Source organism: Caloenas nicobarica, chromosome 5 (assembly GCF_036013445.1).
Source record: "Caloenas nicobarica isolate bCalNic1 chromosome 5, bCalNic1.hap1, whole genome shotgun sequence".
Lineage (NCBI taxonomy): Eukaryota > Metazoa > Chordata > Aves > Columbiformes > Columbidae > Caloenas > Caloenas nicobarica.
The window spans coordinates 47,328,567-47,350,442 of NC_088249.1; the positions used below are offsets into that span (position 1 = coordinate 47,328,567).

A 21,876-nucleotide genomic window follows, 5' to 3' on the forward strand; every position below is an offset into this window, starting at 1 on the left:
CTTAAATAACCAGGATAATGATAAAACTGATGTGCCTTTGTGAAGGTAGCAAATGGAGATGAGTCATGGAAGTGAAATATGTCAACCTCTATATACTAATACAGACTGAAATATTGAGATTTGAACATTTGAACCTGTTCTCCTCAGTCTGTGGAAATAACTTTGTAACATACGGGGTACTTCTTAATGCTAGTCCTTTGAGTGACAGGACTGTCTCTAATGAGGCACCTTCACAAGAAGAGTGGCTGTGATCCAGATGTCAAGCAGGGCTGGATGGTTCCCATGATAGTGGTGGTGCCTGGGGAAAGTGCCCTGACATGGGATTTCAGCCAGACATGCAGCCTCCCCAAGAGCATCCTAGATCTTGCTCATGTGTCTGGCACATGGGTCACAGACCTGGAGATAAACAGGGATGTTGTGCACGTAACATAAGTGGCAGGTGGAAAGGGGAAGGTAGAAGCTAATTCTAAAGGCCCCTTAGCTCTGCTAGTAAATCTGTATGCAGCAACCAGCACAGAGTACCAATCTCTGCTGAAGCCTCTAGAGCTTTGCTACAAAGCAGACAACAACAAAACACGACTGTTTCAGATGCCTCATCTTTGATAATACAAACAGAAGGGCAAAATGAGAAACATATGTATCAGTATATTTTTATACACATATGTACATGTGGATTTCCAATATAATGTCCTTTTAAAAATATGTTTTAAACCCACACAGATTTAACCAAGCTTAACACTGACTGCAAAAGCAGCTGGAAGAAGCCTCATGTAGGAGGCTATAAAACCAAAACAACTGAGACTTCATGAGATGGGGGACATCCTCGCTTGTGAACAGTATTAAAACATCAACTTTATTCAAGAATACAGAACACATTTTTGAAGATTTCCAGTTTACAAAAGTTTAAGACAAGGTTGGGTTTCAACAGAGAAGCTCCACTAAAGCCCTTATGTAACATCTCAAGTTGACAAAACCCCTCAAATCAGAAAAATAAAGAACAAATGAAGGCCACAACCCTGTACTGGGCTACATTCAGGCAGAATCCAGCGCAGTATTGAAATTTTTTCTGCACATATTTTAGTACATGGGTGCAATATAGCCTTGTGTTAATAAAAAAATATTTCAGATCTCATACAAACTGCAAGAAGAGCACTTATCATTTTAGTTCCAGGCATTATATGCAAAATAGCTTCCGAGGAGCAACAGTGAAGAACAGTACTTGCCATCTGATCACCATGTTAAAAATACAGCATTAAATTCTTCCTTCATTTATACAATTTTAAATATTCATTAAAAATTAAATTTAGAAGTGTCCTTCTATCCTTTTCATCGTTAATAGTTTTTCTTATCTACTAAAACCATTTGTCTTTCCTAAAATGTCTAAAAAGCACACAAGATTAACAACCTGCAGCATTAATTAAAATGAGAGTCATTGTCTCTTTCCTCCATCCAGCTTCTATATGTATCACAAGGGCCCTATTAGCTATATCAAAGTGAAGTGGTGTAAATAAAACTGATTTGACTTCAAAGGAGAGAAAGAACGGATGTAGTTATTTTTAAAAATCGCAAAGCACTCAGTGTTGTCATGTATGTCACTGTAGATGAAGAGTCAAAAAAATTATTCACAGGTTCTCTATTAAATACATTACTGCCAGTTTTCCATTAGCACAATAACAAAGAAGTAAAATGTAATTTGCCTTACAAGGAACTTCAGGTTATTGTCAAGTGGATTCACTAATGGCCTAATTTTAAATATACAGCATTCTGACTTCAGCAGAGGTCACAGATACTCAAAACTCCTGAAATTTATTTACCTCAAATAGTAATTTCTTCAAATTGTTTTGTTGGAATCAAATATATTACTATCTGTCCACTGAATAATGCAGTATAATGCTGTACTAACACTACTAGAAGTGACACGTTATAAACCATTTCGGTGTGATACTACAGCAATTTCCGAAGAAACCAGCTAGCAAATCTGTTCTACAAACCAGAAAACTAAGATGAAAACCCCCCTTCAAGTTTCAGCATGCCTTTTTGGAACAAGATACTCCTCAAATTTCAGTGGTCCCCATAAATAACAAAAAAGAGGAAGACAAGACTTATTTATCTTTTTGGATCTCTAGACAATGATATGTACCAACACCCAGAAATGTAGTTAGACAGTCTCCCAAACCAACATTCAACCAGAAAGGCACAATCTCCTTTTGTAACTTGTATTCTCAAAAACTAAGATTCCTATACAAAGATAAGTACACCCTTAGCCAGAAGGGAAAACTTCACACCATTTAGAATGTTTTTTTCCTTTTTTTTTTTTTGTGAAGTCCAAATGGATTACCTTAATGCAAAACTTACATGAATATATACAACCTGAAAGAGTATATCTATTTTTTTAATATATATACATATATGACAGTGACTGACACAGAAGGCAGAAGAAGCAGGCTATGTCCACTCTTTTCCTACCTCTTAGCAATGCAAGGCAGTGTTTTTCATGTGCCATAGGCAAACAATATTTGGTTTGCACACACCTTGGTGTTTTAGAATACGCGTGGTAAAATGCGGTCCCCCATGGAAGGATTGTGTGAGGGATATGTGCCATGTAAGTTACACTGGACACAATGATTTAGATTCACTAATACAGCCTTAGGCAACTTTAAAATTAAAAAGATGTCTAAGTCTAATGAAACTACTGCAAACTCTTCAATAGTATGTTTTAAAGTCAAATATAATGTTTAAAAAGCTGTAACAGAAAAATGTTAAGGCTAATTCTGATACAGCATTACATAGCTCTCTTAAAGAGGCCAAGCAGAGCCTAAATGAAAGGTGAAAGGGACAGCGGGGGCCAGTGCTCACAGGAGACAGGCCTGCACCCACCTTTACTATTAACTCAGCTATGTACTCAAATTTAACCTACCTGTAAAATAAAGAATAACTGTCTGCGAAGTGGCAATGAAAACCTTCTGCCTGTTAAGATGGATGGAGTAATTAATTAGCCAAGTCTTGCTTTGTGAAGGACAGCATAATTACTTGAGCTCCCAGCAATGATGAAATCTGGCCCAATCTTGTACATTGCTTTCAATGGACCTAGGAGCATCTTCATCAACACACTTCAAGACAGGCTGCCTAAGTCTGGAATAAAAGGCTGTCGTTAATCTGCTTCCAAAGTCAGCCCAGCCCATCAGCATTAGAATTCTCCAGTGCTCCCCACTGTGTCATCTCTTACATACCATGGCAGTAGACTCCAGAGCTGGAAATGGAAAAAAAAAAAAAAATCCGCAAAAAAATTCAGGTGTCTGTGTGGGAACTGAGACTTAACTCATTACCCTACTGACACTCAAGCTCAAAAATTCTTGGGTTCTGAGCATATAACCTTTGGGTGGAAGAAGCTACCCTAAAAAGATGGGAAGAAAGTAGAAGGTGTGGGCAGTCAGCTTCCTTCATTTCTATTAAACAGCGAAGTCTGTTTAATGACACTGTTCATTACATGGAATGAGGAATTCGAAATGTGTCTGACAGACAAATATAAATATTTTTTCAAGGTAAATTTTCCTCTGGACAAGAGAAAGACACTGCATTGTTTTCTGTATACTGAGCACAAGCACGGGACTGCAGTGGCATTTAAATTTACAGCTTGCCTTCCCTCTTGCCACTCTGAATACCTTTACCTCTGAGATGCTTTCACATGGGTGATTCAACACTGCACTGAAACACGCTTCACAGGAGACCATTCCAAGAGTTAGAACAAAATAGACACAAATAATTCTGGTTTACTGCAGAAGCTAGAATTTCAACCAAATGAACACAAGTAATGGCAAACTGTAAAAAAAAACCCCAAAAAAATCGTAAGTGAAACTTCGACATTTTACAGTTCTACTGGTGCAGCAGAACCAAACCTATGAAATACACTACTTACATACACAGACATAGTATTAAACATGTGTATCCATGCATGTATGTATACATGCTGTAGTCAGGGCCAACAAGTCCAACACATTTCACTACACGACTTGCTTTCAGTTGTTTAACATGTATAGCAAACTAGTCATTCACACTAAAGCCTTCCGTGATGAGTGTTTGCCTCAGGCTGGTTTTGGTGTTCAAGAAATAGCTGAGTTGGGGTTTTTTAAGTTGGTTGTTGTTGTTGTTTTCTTCTTAAGAAGGAACACATGGAGTACTGTTTTGCCACACTTGAAACGAAGTCTTGCGCTGATTTGTTGAGAAGCTTCAGTGCCTCTGTACTCAGCCTTGAAGTCTGACAGATAAGTCAACCTTTGTGGTGTTCCTGAGAAAACCCATGCAAATTTGGCCTAGATATTACCATCTGGGAAAAAACCCTTGTTTGCTCAGTTAGAGAGCTGCTGCATCCTCACAAGCATAAACTTTGAAAACTACATTCGCAGTGAGAATGTTCCAGAATGAAGAGAAGGGTCAGAACTCCAAGCGGAAAGACTGCCTCTCATGTGCTTCAACAACCACCAGCTGGCATCAGGCAGTAAGAACAAACAGTTCGTATGTCAGCAGGATGGGAGGCAGTCTGAAAACAGCAGTCTTTCTGGCATTGGTTTTGTGCGCAACATTTTAATATATTATACATGCACATATATACATTCATATACAGTAAACAGTCCAAGAAATACATCGCATCAGTTCTTTGACACAGCACTGATGTTTCTCTTACTAGTCTGAACTGGGACTTGCTCGCAGAAATATCGTGGAGAGCTGATGTCACTCTAGGTTTAGCTCTCACAGCTCTGTCTTTGGTGAGCCCAAAATGCGGAATTGAAATACTAATTGGATTCAAATCAATTCATCATTCAGACGCATGCTCCCCTGAAACCTATTAGCAGATTAACCTATACAGACTTGAAAAAGTAAATGCCTTCCTGCCATCCCAAATCCTGGAGCAGTTACACTTCTCTTTCAGCAATGTGGTTGACCAGAGAATTACTTTGATCTGCTGTCCTCTCGAGAGTTCTGTTGCCATCCAGACTGCCATGGATGCCTCTTGTCCAACTGCCAGCTGTGCCCAGAGGGCTTCCTGCCATGGGGGCGTCTGTGCTCACCAAGCTTCCTGTCCGAGATCGGTAAGGAGGAAGATCTGGCTGATCAGGGGATCCAGATTCAGAACAATAAGGCGGTGGAGGAAGGTCAAACCAAGGAGGTCTGCTGTAAGATACACAACATAGTAAGAGGTTACTGAAAACAGTTGTATGGAAGAAAGCAGATAGTTTTCCAATCATGAAAAGAAACAAAACCATATTTCTTAGCTTTTCCATATCTCTCAGGAGATCTCAAACAGACCTGCCTACATTATTCAGGTCATTCCAAAACATCCACATGACCACTGGGCAGCAAGGTTTCTGGTCAAGATGCAACATAGCTAGTTACATCCTGCTTAACACTCTACACTCCGATTTTCATGGGTATGCACTTCCAAACAACCTCAGCTTACACTCAAAGACAGCTGCAAGAGGTAAGAATTTTTCCTGTATGGCATTTATGCAACTTGAGAAAGCACTTTAAAAGAAATAAGGTAAGCAGTGGATTTACACCTATAGATAATGATGTGAACACAAGAAAACTCTGAGGAAACCTCCATTGTGTGACAAAGATTAATGGCTTACGATCTACAAATAAATAACGAACTGAATCTCCACATGACAAATCACTTTTGCTGTCAAGATATCACATGCAGAGCAACTGCTAACTAGGCACAGACGAGTACAGGATTCAGGAAAACTTTCTGGTTCTGACAGTAAACAAGTAAAGGGAGTGAAGAGTTTAGCAGATTGATAAATAGGTCCTGAGAGCAATCAGCTCTGAAATTGCTTATGTTTTGTATCAGTCCATGTGAGAAGTGATTACAATCACAGCTGCTCATTTAGTTGTCCTTATTAATGAAAAGATATCATTATTATGTCTACATTAAGACAAGGAGCTGCTGCCAAATGCATTAGAGAATAGGAATGTACATGATTATACTATCATTCTTAGACCCCAGAGTTCGTCCTAAAAAACATCGACAGGGTGACAGTGAAAAATCTGGATCATTGAAGTTCATACCATGTCCTCTTTATGTACAGGAGATGTCAGTCTAGGAGTTTTGTGTGGAAAGACTTTACAGACAGGTTAAAACGAAGGCTAATTATCTAAAATAAAACCAGTGTCATAACTACAAAAACATCATAACCCAAACCACACCCATCCACAAGAATTCAAAGCACTTTCAGCTATTTAAAATGAGAACAGTGCTTTACATTTCAGAGTCATGTTCTTTTCTTCTATTGGTAAAGGGAGACTAGTACAGAGCAGAGTGACTATAAAATTCCTTTATGCAAGAAGTGAAGACCTCTTACCTTTACATACTTACCACATATGATCAAGGTAATTTTTAAAAAAATACTATGAGCTACAACCTAGATTTTTTTTGCAAAACTCTAAATTCAATTTTCATGTTTTGATTCCAGACTAGCACAAGATATCACTACTAGCCAAGTGATACATTTCTTCGCATTCTCCTGCCATCCTCAAAATCTCTACTACCAACAACATGTGCTAAGAGAACACGACTTAAGTTTGCCTTAAATCCCTTCAATATCAGTAACAGTAGGGGGACCTGAGGAACACGAATTTTTCATAGGCAAGAGAAACTCAAATTTACCCAAATTTGGCCCTACCTATGTGACAGAATTGCAATGTTGTATTTCTGTCAAAAGCAGTAATAAGGTTAATGGGGAGCAGAGGCACAGATTAACAGAGCTGTAACCAGTAGCATGAAACTTTGGTGAGCACAGAATTAGGTCCTATACATACCTTTGGTCAAGCACAGCCTCTGAATAGGATGGCGGAGAGTCCAGGTCCACTGGCCTATGGTAGGCCTGGTTGGACATGTACTGGATCCCATTGTTGACGTTGTAGGTGACGCTGCAGTGGTGTGGGTGATCGAGGACCACCAGCCGGGACAGCAGGACAGGGTGCTGCAGCCGATGCACTGGCAGGGTCATGAGGTTGTTGCGTTTCCGTTGGTGATGCAGGACTAAGGCAAGAAAGGCCACCACGAGTACGAAAATGACAGAGCTACCAATGATAGCATAGGTAATACTAGGGTAGTAGAGCAGCTGATTTTCTGAGGTCACGTAATCTTGGCCACTGCCTACCTCTGCAAGACAAAAGGAAACCTCCAATTTGTTTCAAATATAAAAGTGCTCTTACTTGACATATGCTGTGTTTTCTGCTAACGCACTGTGTGACAAAAGCAAGTTTTCCTTTTTTCTCTGGATTGTGGAAAATTAGCTTATTAAAAGAATATGCATGCAAATCAGATGGCTGACTACCACTCGGTCCATCCTCACCTACAAAAAGTGCCAGCAGATAAACTAGGAAGAGACAAACCGAGAAAGAAGAAAACACACACCGTAGTAGGAAGCATGTGCACTGTCATGGGAGTATCTCCCCTATCCCTACTTATCAGCCACAACTTTTTGTTTCCAGAAGTGAGACACCCAGTTCTGAAGCATAAGCACAGAACCTCAGCTGTACTCAGCAAAGCACACAAGAATCAGAGAAGTACAAGTCCTGATCTTCACTTTTAATGATAACTTGCAGTGCAGTCAAAGTTTACATAGAGTTTATAAAAAAAGGCAACTACCTCCCGCTCCACAGATCTAACAGTCCAAAGTAAGTATGGGAGAAAATACAGATAGCCGCTCAGTAAAGGGTGGTTATTTGGATACTAGTGATCAGAAGACCTCCTGCTGGAAAAAATTCAAAAGAAGAAAGGATGTTGGAACAGCAAAACCAACAAGGTAAGCCTGGTAGATATGTTACAAATAAGACGTGAAATTCTAAAAGCAAAGAGTGCAGTGAAAGAAGTAAATGGTAAAAAAACAACCAACCAAACAAAAAAACCTAAACCAAACCTAACCAAACAACCCCGAACCATACAAAAAAACAGGTTAGGATAGAATGACGAAAAGAAAAACATGAGCTGGGCTGAGGCCATGAAAGATCATACAGTGAGCTTCAATTTGAGATGGAAATGGTAAAGGGAATGGCTGGAACTGGTAACTGAGTGGCAGGGAGTAGGAGCAGGAGCATGACCCTAAACAGCATTATTACAGGGATGATGAGAACATCAGCTCAGAAGAGGTACTTCAGATAGCATACAGTATATGTTTTACTTGCAGAAGGCACTGATGAATTGGTAAAGTTACCCGGACTTGTAAGAGAAGTTATAGTTGGATTTGTACAGAGCCATAATAGAGGAGAACCCTGCCTGTGTTCTGGGCCCAGAGAAGCAAAAAGGTAATGGAATAATGACTCTTGACAACATCTGAATGGATCTTGAACTCCATGCAAATCTTCTGAGGAAACACAATAAAGAGCAACAAAATGCAAAGGAAGAAAGAGGCTCAGAGAAGCAAAATGGCATAAACACACTGATGTGACTCTGCCACATTTGAGGCCTGTGCCAGCGCCATAGAACCATGTTCCCGTGACTCCATTTCAGCCCCTTGTTCACCAGGTCATACAGCCTTTGAGTACTGTTTTCCTTTTTTGTGTAGAATTTCTATTTCTGTGCAGGCTATAACTCCTTATAGCCTCAACAAGAAAAATACTATTCTAGTACAATACAGTCATCTACCTCAAGAAAAATGAGAGGCTGAGTAAAAAACAAATAAAACAACCCCAATCCCTTGACCTCCAAAATCCACACACTTACAAGAGCATGATTCATCCAAATTCTTCATTCCCTACTGCAGAAGGCTGGGACAGTAAATCTTAACATATGATTTTCCTTTATTTCACCTAACAACTAAAACTGCTTTTTGGTCACTGACTGTGTCTGGCACAATAAAGAGCTTTCCTCAAGCACCCATCATTCTGCATCAAGATGCTTTGGGTATTTCTCCCAATATTTGATTTTGGCAATTCACTTCCATTGTTAAACACCAAACCACATTTTCCAGCATCACTATAAATAACTTATGCATTAGTTAGGTAAGATATACCACAGTTTTCTTGATACCTACTGTCACACCTCAGCAAGGATCCTTACTAAATTTATTTCCCCATGCAACTGTGCAGGAGAGAAAGCAGAAATCATTGTTATCAGTCAACACTAGGTCTGGCTCACTCAACAAAGTGAATAAAGTCTGCAGGAAGAATGTAAATCAAAGCAAAAGGGAGGAAAGGAATTTACATGCATTAATAATTTTAATTACAGTTCATCACATACTACTGTGGCTTCTTTAATACACTCCCTAAGATCACCAGCTGAGAAATTCATTAATGTCACATATCACAGACAAGGGCCAGTGTAGGAAGTATAGGGACAAGCAGATCATTTTTACGCAAATATCAACAAGTTTATTTGCAAGGAAAGACCCATGGATGAATACCACTACCTGCAATTCTTCAGTGCAAAGAAGGTACATACATTATGACATCCCAGTAAAAGACCACAAGACTTGGCTCACTGGTTACAGTGCACTGGCGTAAGACAGAGAACAAGATGCCTTTGCAGACTTGATGAGACCTAATTAGTTACCATGGGATCATTCTGCAGCAGTACAGTCCCATCTTACTGAAAGGGAAGAAAAATGAGAGAAGTGAATTATATGTCAATTTCTTTTCTAAACTTTTAAGGTTATCCATCTGTTTATGATACAATCTTCTAAGTCCTGCATGAAAAGCCTCCATAAATCCAAACAAATTAGATGACTGAAGAAAAAATACTTTGTCAAAAGCCAGATGGGATCTGGTGACCAGCTTTAGGTCAGTCTGGAACAAAACATCTATTTTATCTGGTTTTATGATTCTTTTCATACAAAAACAACCCACGTATCTTGCAGAGATCTTGTGTAAATTTGCAGTTAACATGCTGTTTTGGAGCTTTGGGATTACTGTGGTTAATGTAACATCATTTGTTTACCAATAACTCTCTATTCCTTTCCAGATTTTTGTATCTGTTGCTTATATTCCCAATTAGTTCACTGTATCTCTAAGAACAAGAGCAATCTGAGGGCATGCCTACACTAGGGAATACGGGTCTGTGTAGAGATCCCTGAACCAGAAGTATAGCTGTGATGGTGCTTTTTTGAATAGTGCTATCTGGTGCAGCCTTTGAACTGGCCAACACAGCAATATTGCTTTTGGAATCTGAATTAGCATCTCTATCAGTTCAGCTAGTTCTAGCCTGTGTCTAATATTGAGCTGCACTGAGGACTACAGATTCCCTGTGAAGAGGAAAGAATTTGGTTTATCTGTCAAATGATTGCTCTTGTGGCCTGGGCAGTGCTAAGTACTTACTCTCTCTCCCCATGCAAACAATCCATCTCCCTAAACATGCATAGTCTTCACACCCTTACAGGAACAGACATAGAGTGCACTGGATCTGAGACGGAGTTTTGCCTAGGAAGATTCAGGTATCATCAAAACAAAGTCTTGTTCCACCACCATAACAACCTTATTCTTGCCTTACAGGTGGGGTTTCTGGGCCAAGAAGACACAATCTTAAGGGGATGCTCACAAGTGAAGGTGTTTTACTTCTGCTGTGGTGTAGTTCAAACCAAGAAAGACCAACTTGCATCTAATCCCCTCTTTCTAGCAAAGTCAGTAAACTCAAACCTGCAAAAGACGAAAGAAACATTACCTGAGCCTATCAGCACTGCTTGGCTTGTAGCTCTGGAAAGTGCACTTCCCATTCACGGAAAAGAAACGAACTGCCCTTAGTGGTTTTCAAAATAATGCTCTAAGCAAGAAAACTGCTCTATAGCACAGCTAAAACAAAAGTAGCAGAACTATGAGACAGTTTTACATATAAGAGACTTTCGCATCAAGTTTTTTCTTCATCTTACTATATATCTGATCATGTTGAAATTAATAACTTCTTGGTAATTCCTTGATAACATTCTGGTTTTTTGTAGAGCCAGGTGAATATACAGAGGTGTGGAAGGGAATGATGGGTACCTAGCTGAGATCGCCCAATGAACCTTGATTCGCTTTGTGCACATTGTAATAGGGAGAAGGTGAAATATAAGAACACCTGAAAAGTCTTAGCTGGACATGCACAACTACTTCAGAAATAAAAAGCCATTACTCTTTAGTTCTGCTCTAGTAACTTTCAGTAAACGTTTACACATCGCGGAAGTAATTGAATTGAATTTCTTGATAATTCACCTTCTCTGAGAAGAAGTAGCTATTATCCAGGCTGGCTAAAAAGTTCTGTCTGCTGTGCTATTAAATGCAAATTCACAAAAAAAGGTGAGTGGGCAAGCTAATTTAGCTTAAATTCATGCCTTTTTTTCCCCCCACCTTGAGAAGATCTGTTTTCTAATCATGTCACATATAAACAGTTTATCAATGACACTTATGCCTATTAAACCTTATTATCTGGGAAATGCTGAATTTGCAGACTAGAGATTTTTGGAGTGTAAAAAGCTTTGTGAATAATGTAGGAGAACACTGATAAAGGAAACACAATGGGTTGTGCTCAGAGGGCTGTCTTATTGACTATGAACAAATTTCCTGTCTCAAAGTTTTTAAAAAGATTGGAGAGTAACTGCATTAAGTTTGCCAGACACAAGGATGAGTGGCTATTATTTTATCTTCTGCAATCCTCAAGCCTGGCTTTTCACATTTCATCAGAGAAAAAGCTTTTCAAATACATAATCTGAGCAGACATCTGTAGCCTTAATGAGCACAAGTCACGGTCCATCTCCAACAAAGACGCTACTGTAACAACACATTTAAATTCCAACTAGTTAAAGAGCAGAGCTGCAGCTTGGAAGGTTAAAGCCACAAAAATCAAATAGGGACAGGCAGAGCCTCTGCACATTATTTACTTTTTGCGCCAGGAGATCCTAGAGCATGCAGCTAAGTCTCCAAAACCTCTTAAATTTCTCATCCTTGATGATTTTATGTTCCACTAAAATAAGTCTTATGTAGATTTTGTGCACTGGACTTCCAGAATATTCTTTATTCTAGTGATTTCCTTTCTAATGCAGTTATCTTTTTTTTGCCCTACTGCCCTTCTCCAAGCTACAAACAAGATCTAACACAGGGAGCACAGCACCTTGGCTTCATGGAGTTTCACGCTCAGTTACCATTTGTTCCCCTACCCAAGCAGCTTCATATTTTCCTTAGACACCAAAGGCAAGAATGTTTTCAACTGCATTCAAAGTGTGTTTCTGCCCTGCTTTGGGTTTCTCCATTCCACACATAGAAGATATATTTGTTAACAGATGTGTTGTACGTACCTAAAAGACCTTATCTATGGGAATTGACCAAACTAATACAATATCATTACATCTGTGCTTACTTGGTAAATAGATAACATTTCTGGGAAAGCAGCAGGATGAAACCTCAGGCTCTTTCCAGGCACATCTACAACACTGATGGCTTCACATCCGGACAACCACTGATCTGCCATATGTCCTGGCTTGAAATGTTTTAATCTGTGCTATTCACAAGTGTCCTTAATAGCCATGGACCAGAACCACAGCAGCCAGCACAGCCCCTGAGCTATTAAGTGGGAGCAGAGGGTGGCTCTATTTCCAGCTCTTGAAGTTGCCCATCGGTCATTTTCTCCATATCTGCCTGGCTCCCTGCCCTGCTGTCCCCACCTGAAAACCAGATAATGATGTTCTTGGGCTCTCAGGTCATTCTCCCAAACTCTTCTGTACTGACAAGACCAACATTTTCCTGAAAAGCCTAAGTGTTTCAAATACTAGTCATTAAGTCTAAATTCCACTAGGTGCTCTGTCTTTGTCTGTTTTTTCAGATGACAGAAAAGACATTCATGACCTTGCCTGCATAAACAGAATAGGACATCTCAATATAGAGTACTTGTTATCCATCCATCCATATAGTTTTTTTTAATCCTTATTGGTTTTATTGTAGCACCTTGGAGCTCTAGCAATGAAATAGGATTTCTCTGTATAATGTACTGTAGAGGCTCTGAGATGATGACAGCCATTGTTCCAAAGAATTTAAAGCTAAGCAGAAAACTTGGAACTATATATAGTTATAAGTCTATGCAACTAGTCAGCAAGACACAGATAAACCTCAAGACAGTATTAGTCAGCAGAATTAGCAGCAGTCTCATCACATCTCATCCAGTGCATCAGAATGAGTGTGTTACCCATGCCTTCCTTCTCAGACTTAAACCCCCCATCCTGATCACATGCTACAAAACCAGTGCTTTCAAGTCTTTGCAGCTGCTGAAAGAGCCGCTGAGTCATCAGGCTGAAGATCAAGAGCCTCACCTCGCACATGCCCTCCTTTTTATCTTCTGCAGCGTAGGATAATTATTCTATGCACTTCACACACCACACTTTAAACTTAAAAAAAAAAAAAAAAAAGAAAAGAAAAGAAAAAAGGAAAGCTGCAAACTGAGCACATAAATAGAGAACTAAGAAATACTTAGCAGTAGCCATGGCAACTAAAGTTCTAGAATTAATTTGGCAGCAATGTAAAAACCTGCGAAGCCAAAATCTGCCATCAAGCATGGAAACAAAAGGTCCAGGCTTGGTAGCTGGATGGAAGCCAAGGAGAAAATTAAAGTGTTACTCCAATGCAATTCAGGATCACTCCAACATTGATCTAAGCAGTGCTTCCTGGACTGCTTGACTTCCGACATTTTGGAATTGCCTGCTCCTGGGCTCTTAGGATGTGGTACTTAAAAAGTGACCAGCACTGATGGACCCCAGCACCTTCAAAAGCTTTTTCCCAGGTGACCTTACAAAATTCTACAAGCCTTAGAAGCTAACCATGCATTCATAAAGGAAGGAAGATCTCATCTCCTCCTTTAATGTGTAGAGAAAACTTCGATAGCTTTCTTCTGTGGATGGACTCAGCATAACATTGCAGACAGTAAATCAAGGTATTATAATACCTGGGACTTTATCCAGAACATTCATTCCTCTTTTTGAAATATGCATTATAAAAATGTTGGTCTCACTTCAGCAAGTTTTCATATAAATAGATTAAGCAAAAAAAATCTTTAATTACAGAACGATGAAAATTGCTGCAGTTCATGAAAGGTTGTTTATTCAGCACTGCTAAACACAGCCCATTGAATGGGAGAGTGCCAGATGTTATTCTCACTGAAGATGAAGTCTTGCTTTTTGTTTCCACAGAGATTGTGGAAACATTTCTTTTCCCTTTGACCCTGGCTGACTGACTGAACTAGTCATACTGAATTGTGCAATTCTTGATATAAAAAGCATGTGTACAATGCAAGAAAGAAAAAAGTATTTTGAAGTTTGTATTAAGAGGCAAGAATCATAATTCTTAATCACTGTGTCAAGATAAGTACTGTATGCAAGGACAAACGAAGAGATTTTTGGTAGCATACTTATAGTTAACATTCTGCGTGGAAAGACTGGAGGCAAATAATAATGATTAGTATAGCTAAGCATAGTTTAAAAGGCACTGAATTAGCTAACGTATCACATAAAAATGAACCTTTATTGACAGAATACTGTTATAAAGCATAGCAGTGGTAAAGAAGGTTAATAGAAAACTGGCTTACCATAAGCAAATGATATTAAATGTATTGTTGCATGATTCTACAAAAGCCCAATGGAACCGCATTTGAATGCTGGCATCCTCTTTTGGCCATTTTATTTGAAGAAAAACGAAATTAGTTTGGTGAGAGTACATAATGAGAAACAAAGATGATGAATGGGAAAACATGGCTTAAATATCGAAAGAGAAAAATGAAGGACTTATTTAGTTTCGAGAAAATATGATTAAGAGGAGACATGATTTAAGTATTTATAATAGCCATGAGTTATAAAAATTAAGCTCGGTGACTCATTTTTAGATTGTTGGGCAGACCAGAAAGGCAACAAGGGTAAAAAGGAATAGATGCAGGACAAATTTAATGATACATTTCACAGAAAGAAGAGAAAACACATTAAATGATATTTTGTGACTATATTTAAACAAAAGCTGAGAGACCATGTAGAATATATGCTGGGGAATAACCATATAATGCGGGAAAAGCTTCTAGGGAGCACCTTTTGTAATAGCTGAGACATGTTTCCATACACAGACACATAAGAGCATCTGCAGCAATTTCAAAAATCATTCTTAAAACAAAAAAGGTTAGGAGTTGTCCCGGTTTTGTTAAAAACAAGACCAGTTTCTCTTTTAGTGAATTTTCCTTTCAGCTAAGTTCTTCTAAGTAACTGCACTTTTCTGAATTTGGCTGCATGTGTTTTCAGATACTGTTCACTCCGGAGCTGATAGCAATGGTCTGCAGAAGAGATCCGGGTTTAGACTTACTGCTATGGCAGCCAAGGTTACTGATAAATTTTGCACATCCCGTAAGTGAGAGGGGTGTATTTGCAAGGAGGGGTGAACAGGTGACTAAAATTGACCAACTAAGTATTCCATCCCATCCATGTCATACACCCTATAAAAGGGGGAAATCACGAGGGTGATCTCTTCCACCATGGCTGACATTTGAAGAGGACCCTGCCTGTCATACCTGCGATCCGAGGCCTGGTTCCAGATCCTGCATCTCTGAATCCAGTTCCTGTTTGCTGCGGAGTCCAGCCCAGGACTTCCGGGTGCCTGCCCTGCAGCCGTTGGAGCAACACCAGCTGCACCAGGGGCAATGCTGTGCTGCCCCGGGAAATTCAAGATTGGTTTTATATATTTTGTATTATTTTCTTTATTTAGTAGCATTAGTAAAGCATTTTAAACTTTTTCCAACTTGGAAGTCTCTCTCCCTTTTCCTCCTATTGCCTTTCCTTAGTGGGGGGGGTGGGAGGGGACTTACAGAGAGCATCTGCCATGGTTAATTATCGCCCTGCAGTAAACAGTGATAGAGTTTATATTAATTTCAAACAAGAAGAAACAAAACCATTTACTATTACTCCTTTATAGTACAAACGCAAATAACTAATGATACAATTTCTTTTATAGTACTCTTTTTTCAAGTATTTTCAGACAAATCACAGAAATGTTACAGTAATCCAACAAGACAGGTAAACATACTCCATAAATGAAAAGCAAGGCTTAAATTAATAAAATGATTCACCTAAAGTTGAGGAGCTAAAAATTGTCAGCTAGAATCACAAATGGGAGTTTCCAGCTTCCTTGTGCCATACCCTGCTCTTGATATACACACTTTAATGGATTATTTACTTTTTCTTTACTATCATAAAGGAGGTAGATTTTTTGATTTAAGATGCACCTTATTATTCTTGAGCAACTCAGTACTGTCTTCCCCACCACTCTGTGGTATGACTTAATGTGCCTATGTATCAGCTGAAAAACTGGATTAAACACAAATTAGGAAAGAAAATTTAAAAAGAACAAAATCACACTGGATTCTAGACTAAGTGGAATATACCAAATATCTAGAAAATATTGAATAAAAACCCAAACCAAATCACATCTACACACTCCTCATAGCTCCTCGCTCCCTTTACAAACTATTTTTTTCAGCTAACTTATGTTTCTATAGATAAAGAACCCATAAAAAAGACCTCTAGAAGCTAGGGACCTGACTCTGATCTTAACATCACTTTGTAAAGCAGTCACTTCTCTCATACTACTAAAGATCATGATGGTTCCTCCACTTCATGCTCACCTGTGCAACTCTACATCTTTCTCTTTGAACATTTTAAATACACACACACATACACACACAGAAAGCTGCAATTTGCTTCCCTCGGGCTTTTCACAGAACTTTCAAGAGGTGGAAAATTGGAATACAATAGTTACCTACGACTCAAAGTGATGGATGACCTGGGAGACCCCTATATAAGAAAAACAGATCCTAAAAAGTCATTTTCACACTCCGGGGTGTTAACTACTCTCGGAAGTTTCACAGCAGTTTTGAAGGGATTAAAACAAAGAACAGCCTCCATAACTAAAACAAAGAACAGCCTCCATAACTAATCCAGCTAAAAGTTTAATTAAATACAATTGCTTGCTGTGTTTCCCTTCCTCAAACAGCCTCATGCATATTCATCACTGTAATTACAGCAGAGAAAAACTCCACAACTAATTATGCCATGCTTCTCATCTTCTATATGCCTGGATTTTTTTTTTACATAATTACTACTGAAATTAATGGCGAGTTAGGTAATTTCGCACTTTGTCCTTTCAAGCTTGATTGAAAATTAAAATTTTTCAAACCAAGGTGTTCTTGTAAGCATAGTGCTTTTACCTCACATAGTGCTATAAACCAAAATGTTCTTTTAATTGCTTTTAGTAATGTAGCATAAAGTACCAGCAATGTAGCATAGAGGAGTACTATAAATTTTATCATTTTAAATGAGTGTTGCCCCAATACATATTTATTATATGCTTTTGAGTTGTACACTCTTCAAAGAATATTCAGCGTGCCCGCTGCCACTTGGCATCTCATGCCACTAGCACGTCATCCCCTGAAACACAGGGTACTCCATCAGTGCCACAGTTAGCTTACATCAAGCTCAAACCTGGAATTTTCTTTGACTGTGGTTCTAACATTGAGCCTAATATTTTGAGGATGACTAATGATTTTAGATGTCCAGCTCTACAATGAATTTTGAAAAAAGTAACAAACATCTCTTCCCTTGAGAGGTGGGGGAAGCGGAAGAATCAAATAGGAAAGCCAAATTTTTACTTGGCCTAGAAAGAGAATTGCCCGAAAAATTCTGACTTGGTCTAGAAAAATAATTGCCTAGGAGTACATTCTGTGCATGGCAAACATTTAAATCCACATGTCAAAGTCTGTCAAAGCTGTAAGTAAGCATTTAACAATGTCTCCTAATTTGCTAGGGTAGTCCACATCAATTGTACATGTAGTGTTTTACTGATTTAGGATATGCCTTTTATGAAGGACACTGTAAAATGTAAAATCTTGCTGTTTACGAAAAAGTATCTGAATTCCATGCTGTGCCAGCAGATGCGAGATGCAGATGCCCTGGATAGTGGCCCCAGCAATTTCCAGAGCGCAACTGGTACTCAAACAGGACCAGTAACATCTCAGCAAACCAGAGGACATTTCAGAGGCCCGTACCACATAGCCCCATGTAAATCAATCTACTATTAAGGTTATTTTCATTTAAACCCATGTCCTTAGTCTCTTATAATAATGGCAACATTAGCTTTTTGGCCCATTAAAATAATGAATTACTGTTTAAACAAAAACAACAAGGAAGTCAACTTATTTAAAATAGTTTTCCTAGCTTAATGCCAAAGCTTCAATCTTGCTGGGTTTAATCAAATTGAAGTTTTTTCATTTGTCAAGAAATCTTGCAAATAGCTAATCAGCTAGTACATTTGCAGGAGGACAAAAGAAGTTTGCAAACAGAACATTTGTTCTTTACTCTTCCACAGTCTCTGTGAGCCACTTACCTAACTCAATGGGTAAATTTTCTTTTATAATCTTCAAGGCTTCACTATAAGAATCAGAAAGAGTAGGCTGCAACAACGCAAGGTGGACAGTTTATAGGTTGACTTCCTCAGAAAGCAAGTTCTTCTCAAAAGTGTAGCTTTTACTTGGCAATCACCCCATGGGCAAGACATCACTACATAAAGGGAATAAACCAAGTTGATAAATTCTGCAAAAATTCCTGTTGCTCCAACAAAGCAAAAGATGTGCCCACAATAAATTTGTCACAAAGATCCACAGTGCAGGCTCCCCAGGAAAGGAATCGTTACAGCTAACTATTCTTTCAGTTATCAGGAGTGAAGACTGGTGTTCTCAAAAGCAAAAGGCTGAAGAGGAACACCTCAGATATGATACAACATCAATAAATGACAGCTTCCAAAAGATGAGTAAGAGCAAGTATATCTGGAATATATCCAGTATGTTTCAAAATCTTGTTGCAACAAAAACCAGATCCCAGACACTTGACCCCATTACCTGTGTTGGAAACTGCTTTTTAGAGCATGTGACTATAGTACAAAAGGCTTGAGCAATACAAACCTGTACATCAGAACACAGGGTTAAAGCTGTCTTGGACCATATCTACAGTAAGAGACAGAAAAGGACTTCACAGAATCACACCGAATCACAGAATGTTAGGGACTGGAAGGGACCTCAAAGGATCATCTAGTCCAATCCCCCTGCCAGAGCAGGAACACCTAGATGAGGCTACACAGGAGGGTTTTGAATGTCTCCAGAGAAGGAGACCCCACAACCCCCCTGGGCAGCCTGTTCCAGTGCTCTGTCACCCTCACTGAGAAGAAGTTTCTTCTCATATTTAAGTGGAACCTCTTGTGTTCCAGTTTGAACCCATTGCCCCTTGTCCTATCATTGGTTGTCACCAAGAAGAGCCTGGCTCCATCCTCGTGACACTCACCCTTTACATATTTATAAACATTAATGAGGTCACCCCTCAGTCTCCTCTTCTCCAAACTAAAGAGACCCAGCTCCCTCAGCCTTTCCTCATAAGGGAGATGCTCCACTCCCTTCATCATCTTTGTGGCCCTGCGCTGGACTCTCTCCAGCAGTTCCCTGTCCTTCTTGAACTGAGGGGCCCAGAACTGGACACAATATTCCAGATGAGGTCTCACCAGGGCAGAGTAGAGGGGAAGGAGAACCTCTCTCGACTTACTAACCACCCCCCTTCTAATACACCCCAGGATGCCATTGGTCTACTTGGCCACAAGGGCACAGTGCTGGCTCATGGTCATCCTGCTGTCCACCAGGACCCCCAGGTCCCTTTCCCCTACACTGCTCTCTAATAGGCCATTCCCCAACCTATACTGGAACCTGGGGTTGTTCCTGCCCAGATGCAAGACTCTACATTTTCCCTTGTTACATTTCGTTAAATTTTTCCCCGCCCAACTCTCCAGCCTGTCCAGGTCTCGCTGGATGGCAGCACAGCCCTCTGGCGTGTCAGCCACTCCTCCCAGCTTGGTGTCATCAGCAAACTTGCTGATAGTACACTCAATTCCCTCATCCAAGTCACTGATGAATATATTGAATAATACTGGCCCCAATACTGACCCTTGAAGGACTCCACTAGATACAGCCCTCCAACCAGACTCCGCCCCATTGACCATGACTCTCTGGCTTCTTTCCTTCAGCCAGTTCACAGTCCACCGCACTACCCAATCATCCAGTCCACACTTCCTCAGTTTAGCTGTGAGGATGCCATGGGAGACGGTGTCAAATGCTTTACTGAAGTCAAGGTAGACCACATCCACTGCTCTGCCACCATCTATCCACCTCGTTATGTCTTCATAAAAGGCTATGAGGTTGGTTAAGCACGACTTGCCCTTGGTGAAGCCATGTTGACTGCTCCTAATGACCCTCTTATCCTCGATATGCTGTGAGATGGCACCAAGGACAAGGTGTTCCATCACTTTCCCAAGGATGGAGGTGAGGCTGACTAGTCTACAGTTGCCTGGGTCCTCCTTCTTGCCCTTTTTGAAGACTGGAGTGACATTTGCTTTCCTCCAGTCCTCAGGCACCTCTCCTGTTTCCCAAGACTTGGCAAAGATGATGGAGAGTGGTCCAGCAATGACTTCAGCCAGCTCCCTCAGCACCCGTGGGTGCATCCCATCTGGACCCATGGATTTATGGATGTCCAGATTGCTTAATTGCTCCCTAACCCAGTCCTCATCAACTAAGGCAAACTCCTCCATTGCCCTGCCTTCCTCTGGGGCCTCAGGGGTATGGGGCTCCTCAGTACAACCTCCAGCAGAGTAGACAGAGACAAAGAAGGCATTCGGTAACTCTGCCTTCTCTGTGTCTTCTGTCACCAGAGCACCCACCCCCTTCATCAGTGGGCCTACATTGCCTCTGGTGTTAGTTTTATCTGCCATGTATTTGAAGAAGCTCTTTCTGTTGTCCTTGACCCCTCTTGCAAGGTTTAATTCTAAGGACGCCTTAGCTTTCCTAGTTGCCTCCCTACATCCTTTAACAACAGCCTTATATTCTTCCCAAGTGGCCAGCCCCTCCTTCCATGATCTGTAAACTCTCCTCTTCCACTTGAGCTTACGCAGCAGTTCCTTGTATAACCACGCAGGTCTCCTGGCTCCCTTCCTTGACTTCCTACGTGTCGGGATGCACTGATCTTGAGCTTGGTAGAAGCAGTCCCTGAATGTTAACCAACTATCTTGAGCCCCTTTACCCTCAAGCAGCCTTGCCCACGGGATTTCCTCCAGCAATTGTTTGAAAAGGCCAAAGTTTGCCCTGCTGAAGTCCAGGGTTGCAATTCTGCTTGCTATTCTGTTCCCGCCACACGAGATCCTGAACTCCACCATCTCATGGTCGCTGCAACCAAGGCAGCCCTCCACCTTTACTGCTTCAACCAGACCCTCCTTGTTAGTGAGGATGAGATCCAGCAGCGCTCCTTTCCTAGTCGGCTCATCCACCATTTGCATCAGCAAGTTGTCATCAATGCACTGGAGGAACCTCCTGGACTGTGGATGGCTGGCTGAGCAGTCCTTCCAGCAAACATCAGGGAAGTTAAAATCCCCCATGACAACCAGGGCCTGTGACTGAGGCCACTCTCAGCTGCCTGTAGAAGGCCTTGTCAACTTCCTCACCCTGATCTGGTGGCCTGTAATAGACTCCCACAACAGTATCTCCCCTGCCAGCCTGCCCCTTAATTCTCACCCACAGACTCTCAACTCGCTCCTCATCTGTGCCTGACCAGTACTCAGTACATTGTAGTTGCTCTCTCATGTAAAGAGCAACTCCACCACCTCACCTGGCTGGCCTGTCTTTCCTGAAAAGGACATAGCCATCCATGACCACATTCCAGTCATGTGAGCTGTCCCACTATGTCTCTGTAATTGCCACCAGATCATAATCTCCTGACCAAACACAGGTTTCTAACTCCTCCCGCTCATTCCCCATGCTGCGTGCATTGGTGTACAGGCATTTCAGGGAGCGAGCTGAGCACA

The 21,876-nt window shown here is 40.5% G+C and overlaps 1 protein-coding gene across 2 annotated transcripts in view; it reads right to left on the minus strand.

The window, feature by feature from the left end:
- Positions 1-756: 756 nt before the first annotated feature.
- LDLRAD3 (low density lipoprotein receptor class A domain containing 3) overlaps positions 757-21,876 on the minus strand; it is a 121,794-nt gene continuing 100,674 nt past the window's right edge. The window contains exons 5-6 of one of the 2 annotated variants that reach the window (XM_065636856.1): positions 6,817-7,162; positions 757-5,169 (exon numbers count right to left, since the gene is read on the minus strand). In XM_065636856.1, the coding sequence (XP_065492928.1) occupies positions 4,911-5,169; positions 6,817-7,162 (605 nt within the window). In that variant the 3' untranslated portion in view covers positions 757-4,910. The remainder of the gene's footprint in view (positions 5,170-6,816; positions 7,163-21,876) is intronic. The other variant, XM_065636855.1, reaches the window with a different exon arrangement.